Here is a 7957-nt window from a genome sequence, read left to right on the forward strand (position 1 = left end):
GGCTGATGAGGGATTAGCACTTGATTAGCTTTTTGAAATGTAACGATGAATGCATGGAACATGGCCTTGATATGTGTTATCCAGATATCCACTGGCATCACCAGAGAAGTCCTGAAAGGCAAAGTCAGCAGACCATTGTCTGCAAATGCTAGAATTTGGGTTTCCAGGTTAATGAATTAATTGTAATCTTTTTAAGTGGTATACAGTGTTCATTTTGTCGGCTATTTTTCAATTTAGTTTTAGCCTTAGTCTTGTGTCAAATGCTCTTATTAGTTTTAGTCATATTTAGTCAGCTTGTATTCTTTTTTGTTTAGTCACATTTTAGTCAACGAAAAGTCTTAGCATTTTAGTTTAGTTTTAGTCAACTAAAATTCAAAGTATTGTAGTCTAGTTTTAGTCAATAGTCTTTTTTTAGTCTTTGAAAGCAGATTGAAAGTAATATTAATCTAGTTAAACCAATAATAGTCTTTTTTCAGCCAGGTACATTTTGTCCACCAAGTTGGTAATTTTGTTTTTCTTCGGCACAGTCAGTCTTTCATCTACATTTTCCATCATCCTGATGAAATCTTCATCTTCCACCACTTGTGGAGGGAAGGCCGTCCGGCCTATCCATTCAGCTATTGCCTCCTCTTTGTTTTTTTGTTATTGTGAGTCTGATTTGTACTTAGTTTGAGAAAAGGTGTGCCTTATCTGGAATCTTTAATGAGAATGAATACAATTATGCCTAGTGGCCAGATGTAACAACAGCAAAGTGCAATGATTTTAACACAATTTAAAAAAATCTAAATAAAAGTAATATATTCACTGAGTAAATTGCCTACTTTATGGAGGTTATGGCCTCTATGTCACTGCAGAAAATTTGACCTTTGAATAAAAAGTTATTGCATGTTCAGTTTTTATACCATAGTGTAAAAGCATTTTGAGTGGTCATAATGGCTTGAGAAACTGTTATACAAGTCAAGTACAGTCAATTTACCAAATCAAAATATTTTTTAAGGTAATGTGAGAAACCATGAACTCCTATGTGTCAAAATAGACAGACAAATAGATTATAGTTAGAAAAAATCTTAACGTTCATCTTTGACTTGTGTATGTCTATGTGGTTTGCCTTAATGTAACCTTTAAGGTTTGTTGTGTTCTTTCCTGTTATTTTGAATCCACGTTGATTTCCATCAGAAAAAATTAGGCATTCACTTTTTCTTTCAGCCTCGTTGTATTTGAAATGTGACCATGACCATTTTTCTTCCGTGCATGATGTCACCATGGAGCTCAGCTTTCATAGGCTAATGTAGCTACAAAGCACATGCTGCTTTCTGTCGGCCCATGCTACACTAATAAACTGCCGATGTGAACCATTAACACCGCTGATGTGATGTCTGAAGTAAGATAGATTGCCAAAAATCCCAGTTTTTGTTTTTTATTTTATTCTTTATTTTTTTAAGCAGGTAAATAAATATACATATTGACCCAGATGCAGCTATGACATCTCAAATAACGAATAATACGCTTTATCTATCAGTTTCAGGTAGGGATACTTTAATTGAAACAACACGTGAAATGACTGTGTATTGATTGGCAGAATGTTTAGCACAGACAGCACCGGTGTTTGCGCCTCACTCTCTCTCTCACTCACACACACACACACACACACACACTCCGCAGGTGAAGGAAAAGAGGAGAAAAAACGGTGCACATCCAGTGAAAGTATGTTTTGGATTGTAATTTAAAAGTGTAGCGAAAAAAGAAAGAGACATTTTATTTAGTTTGTTTTTATCAAGTAGATTTTTCGTCTCGTCTTTTTTCGTCAACAAAAATGCGTGTTATTTTCGTCACAGTGTTTAAGGGCAATGATTTCGTTTCGTCTTCGTCTCATTTTCGTCATGAAAAAAACCTTTGTTGACGAATATATTTTGTCTAGTCTCATCTGACAAAATTAACACTGGTGGTATATCCATGAAACTGGTATTAAACTGCACTCTGATTTAAGTTCTTCAAAAGTCTTTAAATCAGCTTGGTAGAAAAACTGCCTGTAATGATTTATTTGAATGATAGACTTAAACATTTAACAAGTTATAGTCGTAACTGACCTTAATGATGAAAAATAAATTTGGGCAATGTCATCCCTTGTCCAGACGTGGGTCAACGGGGCCTATCCCTGGATCCAGGCCCGGGCCTGGCAGCGAATGCTTAGTGGCCAGGCCTGTGCCCATGTGGCTCAGTCGATATGGGTCTCCCTTCCGATGGGCTCACTACCTGTAGGAGGGGCCAAGGGGGTCAGCCCAAGGTGAAGACCTTGGCGGTCTAATCCTCGGCTACTGAAGCTGGCTCTTGGGACGTGGAACGTCACCTCTCTGTTGGGGAAGGAGCCTGAGCTGGTGCGCGAGGCTGAGTGGTTCCAGCTAGATACAGTCAGACTCTCGACACACAGCTTGGGCTCTGGAGCTAGTCTCCTTGAGAGGGTTGGACTCTCTTTCACTCTGGAGTTGCCCGTGGTGAGAGGCACAGAGCAGGTGTGGGCATACTCATTGCCCCCCGGCTGTGTGTTTGTACATTGGGGTTTACCCCGGTGTATGAGAGGGTAGCATCCCTCCGCCTTCGGGTGGGGGGGACTGTTGTTTGTGCTTACACACCAAACAGCAGTTCAGAGTACCCACTCTTTTTGGAATCCCTGGGGGAGGTACTGGAGCGTGCTCCTGCAGGAGACTCCATTGTTCTGCTGTTGGACTTCAATGCTTACGTGGGCAATGACACTGAGACCTAGAAGAGTGTGATAGGGGGAACGGCCCCCCCGATCTGAATCAGAGTGGTGTTCTGTTGTTGGACTTCTGTGCTCGTCATGACCTGTCCATACACTATGACACCATGTTCAGGCATAAGGGTGTCCATATCTGCACTTGGCACCAGGACAGGCCGCAGTTTGATGATCGACTTTGTGGTTGTATCGTCGGACTTGCGGCCGTATGTCCTGGACACTCGGGTGAAGAGAGGGGCGGAGCTGTCAACTGATCACTACCTGGTGGTGAGTTGGCTCCGCTGGTCGGGGAGGATGCCGATCACACCTGGCAGGACCAAACGTATTGTGAGGGTCTGCTGGAAACATCTGGCGGAATCCCCTGTCAGAAAGAGCTTTAAATCCCACCTCCGGCAGAGCTTCAACCATGTTCCGGGGGAGGTGGGAGACATTGAGTCCGAATGGGCCATGTTCTGTGCCTCCATTGTTGAGGCGGCTGACCGGAGCTGTGGCCGTAAGGTGGTCGGTGCCTGTCGTGGCGGCAACCCCCAAACCCACTGGTGGACACCAGTGGTGAGGGAAGCTGTCAAGCTGAAGAAGGAGTCCTATCGGGCCTTTTTGGCCACTGTGATTCTGAAAGCAGCTGATAGATACCAACAGGAAAAGTGGAGCGCTGCCTCGGCGGTTGCTGAGGCGAAAACTCAGGCCTGGGAGGAGTTCACTGAGGCCATAGCGAATGACTTCTGGACGGCCTCGAAGAGATTCTGGTCCACCTTCCGCCGTCCCCACCATACATGATGTTGACGGCGCGCTGCTGATCTCAGCTAGGGACTTTGTGAATTGGTGGGGGGAATACTTCGAGGACCTCCTCAATCCTACCGACTTGCCCTCAGAGGAAGCAGAGTCTGAGAGCTCGGAGATAGGGCCTCCCATTTCTGGGGCTGAGGTTGCTGAGGTGGTTAAAAAGCTCCTTGGTGGCGAGGCCCCAGGGGTGGATGAGGTCCATCCTGAGTTTCTCAGGGCTCTGGATGTTGTTGGGATGTCTTGGTTGACACGCCTCTACAGCATCGGGGTGGTGGTCCCCCTCTTTAAAAAGGGAGACCAGAGGGTGTGTTCCAACTACAGGGGGATCACACTCCTCAGCCTCCCTGGTAAGGTCTATTCGGGGGTACTGGAGAGGAGGATCCATCGGATAGTCGAATCTCGGATTCAGGAGGACAATTGACTTTATGCATATATTGCTTTCATTTTCTGTTGATCAACAAATAATTTTTTTAACCACTACTCAAATGTACTAACTTTGAAGTAGATGCTGCCTTCGTGTTTTTGGAGTTTATCCTAGCTTTTGTGCCTTGTCTAAATCTCAGTGGATTTGTTAAATTGTCTCCAGAAATCAGTCATGACAGTCAACAGTATGGACTGGCAGATGCATTTACTTAATTTCGTTCAATTCAATTAAATTAAATTCAGTTCAACTCAATTCATATTCTGCCACTTCACAGCAAAAAAGTCTTGTTCCATACTTGTTCCATAACATAGGGAGAAATTTCTGTTCTGTTTCTGTTTGAAAATGATGCAACCTGTGGCAGAACCAGACTTAGGGAAGCCGATGGTCTTTGTCAATCAGTTGGCGTGAGGGGACAGGAAGAGAGAAGAGACAAAAAGCAATAAACACTTAATAGAGTAAAGAGCTTCTTTCTGTGCTATTCTAACTGGGATTTGTTTAGTAAGCCTTGATCATCAGGCCATTTGTCAGTCAGTCACTTTAGTTTATGGCAAAAAAAAAGAAAGTTCAATTCCATTCAATCCCTGCTCTCATAGAAGATGGTTATTCTACCTCTAGTTTTAAATAAAATGCTTTGTCATGCAACAAGGTCTTGAATAAATGATTTTCATGAGAACAGACTCTGTTTTAACCTTCAGTGTGTGCTACCACCCACAGAGTCCCATTGTCGAGGTGAGCCAGTCAGGGATTACCACCGGTTGCAACATGGCACTGTCCTCTGCCAGACGTCAAAACCTTTCTCCTGGGTTGAGTGTCAAGGCCACTGCCAAGCAGCAAAGGAGCTGGGTGTCCCTGCCGCCTCCTGCTGTGCTCCTTTGAGAGTTCGCCGTCGGAAACTCACCTTCGAATGCGATGACGGGACCTCGTTTACACAGGATGTAGAGAAGCCTGTGGAATGCGGTTGCAAGGAATGCATGTAGTACTGTGGATGTGATGGTGCACACATACACACAAGTATTTGCACACAGTTTGAAACACATTACAGAAACCAAGCTACAGAGGTACAAACACTGTCGGAATTCTACCACAGATAAACAGACATTTTGAGTGTTTGTGTGTCTGCATACAGACAACATTTGTATCAAAAGGCAGTTCTTCCCTCCTTAGACATGAAATCAACAAATCAACCTCATCATCCTCCTCTTCCTCACCTGCTGTAGGAGAACTCGTGCTAACTATTTAACTCCAACTCATTAATAATACTTCTGTGTGTAATGGGTTATGTCCTGCTTATCATTCCCTTACAATCACAACAGTGACTCATAAAACTTAAAGCTGATCAGAAAATCCTTGTTTGTATCCTCTATGTAAAAGATCTGCAAACTGAATTTTGAATATTGTCTCCTGCAGACATGGTTACAGTAACTTCTTTATTTTTTAACTATATATGTCTTGATTTAAGCATCAGATGTCCAGCTCATTGCTTTAAGTTGTGAGTAAAGTTGTTCAACAGCAGCAGTTATCAGGTTGAAATAGTGTAGTTTAGTTTATATATTAATCCACTGCTGAAATTCACAACGTGGCATCAGCACACAGTATAAGCACACAGATTGTGCCGTGAGCAGAAAATAATGCATTCATTAGAATCATATCTTCACTACACTCTTAATGGTGCAGTATATGATACTTTAAACTTTATGAAGCAAAAAAAAAAAAAAAAGCTATGTTCTTGTGATGTTATAGTGGTGTAATCATGTTTTTACCAGAGAGTGAAAACACTCTCCCTCTGTGTGTCTGATCCTCCAAGCTCATGTGCTCAAGTTGTATTTTTACAACTGGCATGGCTGTGCAAGCATATTCATGCATGTATGTCACTGCAATGAAGTTTGAGATGGGCAAATTTCTAGGTTCTCCACCACTAAATAAGCTACATTCATCCTCCAAACAAGAAAATAATCGACATTGCTTTGGTCTTTTTGACTTTGTAACTAGGTTAACTAGTTTTTACCAAAGCATCCTGGTTTGGAGTCAGAGTTTGACTTTGATCCTGTTCTTTTCCTTTCAAGAATTATTTGGACATCTTGAAAAGATTGTATTTCTTTGTGGACACTGTACAAATATTAACAGACAGGCAAGATGCTTATTTTACAAAAAGTGAGACCAATGTTTAGCACACAAGCAGGAGGTCTTTATACATATGGGGTCATTACTGTATTTGTATTAAATAACATAAATAACTAATAAGCCACCATGTTCACATCAACTCTTATCCATACCATCATTAAAAAATGTGTTTCCAAATGTTACTGTGGATAGGCATGTCTTCCATTCTGTTGTTTTACTCGGAAGTTTTTCTCATAGGTGTTCATAGGTGATCGTTACTTTTTTGGAGGGCTGTTTGACAGTTAAGACTTGGTTTAGGGTTAAGTTTTGAATTGGTTATGATTTTAGCAGGGTATCAACCCTCAGAGCTTTGGAATCAACTGTGTTTTGAGCACTGTGATGACTGTTGTTTTACCTGTTGTTAAATCCATGCTTTGCTGTAACCTAATCTTTCTGCTATTCTTTGCCTTCCACCCTTGTATGAAGCATGAAAATCTCTAAGCAGAGATTTGAAATCAAGCATAAAACTGTCATTCATTTAGTTGATTTTTGTGTGTAAAGGCTGTTGAGGTGGACTCATTTGAAGACAAACATGGAAATTTCTCTAATGATACACTGGTTAATTTTATTCTCATTCAATATTCTGATTAATTTGTTTATGACTGATTGGTTGACTGATTGATCTCATTAGCCTAAAAATTTTCAGATACTGTGAAATGCCCCTTTTCATTTCCAGTGGCTGAAGGTGATGTTTTTAGATAGCCAACAGTTGAAAACCCAAAGATGTACTCACTGTCATGTCTATCAAGAAAAGAAACAGATTCCCACATTGGACAAGCTGTAATCACCAAATATTTATTTTCACTTTTACTGGAGTTACGATTTTCTGTAACTGTATTAACGTGGTGTTTTGCCATGAAAATTCATATAAAGCTAACAAGAACGCATCATTGTGTTGAACTAAACCGTGGTGATGGGAGAAGTTGAGATATTGATATATGGTCCGATAGAGCAGACGTTTCACCTACAGCTCAAACACTTGTGTCATATAAATTTATCTCAGATGCTGAAAATAAAAAAACTCTGTGCAGCAGCATTGTTGGTAAAACCATGGGAGAGGAAAGCTTGAATAGTCGTTTTATTTATTCATTGATTAATGCAGACTGTTGGATTCACATCAACCCATCACTGCTGTGTGTGTCTTTGTGGGATGGGCATTTTAAGTGATTTTTGAAGTTGACTAATCAGTTAAGGTCAATTAGTCGTGATGTCATCATTAAACTTATATTAATCACCACGGAAGTTATTTGTTCCTGTCACACAAGCATTTAGCTACAACAAAACCAGTCATTTTCGTTGTCTTTCCGTCTGGTCTTTTTGCTCCACAACAGTTTTGTGATGGTTTAGTAAATGAGTCCTTATTGTGCTAGTAGAACTGTGGTAAGCTAGCTTCATAGGCTAAACTTTGTTTTCTAGTTGAGTGAAATTCTGCCATGCTTTGCTTTGTTTTGTTGCTTCTGCTATAGGTGTAAACTCCAGCAGAAACAGTGCCATACATAGTAGTTCCGTGTCTCTGCGTAGTGACACATAAGTCTCCTCTTGCCTCAAACAAAAATTCGTCAACTCTTTGAAATAGTTGTCGCCATTCCGACTAATCGATTAGTTGTACACTTCCCAACTATACACGTGACTGCACCAGGTGACACTTGTGTTGTAGTGAAAGTTATTTGTACCTATATCGTATTAGGTCAGACTGAGTCAGATTTTTATCGCCAAATATTACAAAAAACACCATTGGGTTAATTCATACATGATACGGACACGCTCAGTTACCACATTTTTAATGAAAACTAGGTATTGTGTGAAAGGTGCCAAGATTACCAACATTGTTAAATTGT

At 41.1% G+C, this 7957-nt stretch overlaps 1 protein-coding gene across 1 annotated transcript in view; it reads left to right on the forward strand.

Moving 5' to 3' along the window:
- The window catches only part of slit1b (slit homolog 1b (Drosophila)), a 79189-nt gene extending 71626 nt beyond the window's left edge, over nt 1-7563 (forward strand). Inside the window, exon 38 of the mRNA XM_072383609.1 lies at nt 4674-7563. Coding sequence (XP_072239710.1) covers nt 4674-4936 — 263 coding nt within the window. The 3' untranslated portion in view covers nt 4937-7563. The remainder of the gene's footprint in view (nt 1-4673) is intronic.
- The last annotated feature ends 394 nt before the right edge of the window (nt 7564-7957 follow it).

This window comes from Leuresthes tenuis, unplaced genomic scaffold, assembly GCF_036924035.1.
Source record: "Leuresthes tenuis unplaced genomic scaffold, fLeuTen1.0.hap1 SCAF_4, whole genome shotgun sequence".
In the NCBI taxonomy this organism is placed as follows: Eukaryota; Metazoa; Chordata; class Actinopteri; order Atheriniformes; family Atherinopsidae; genus Leuresthes; species Leuresthes tenuis.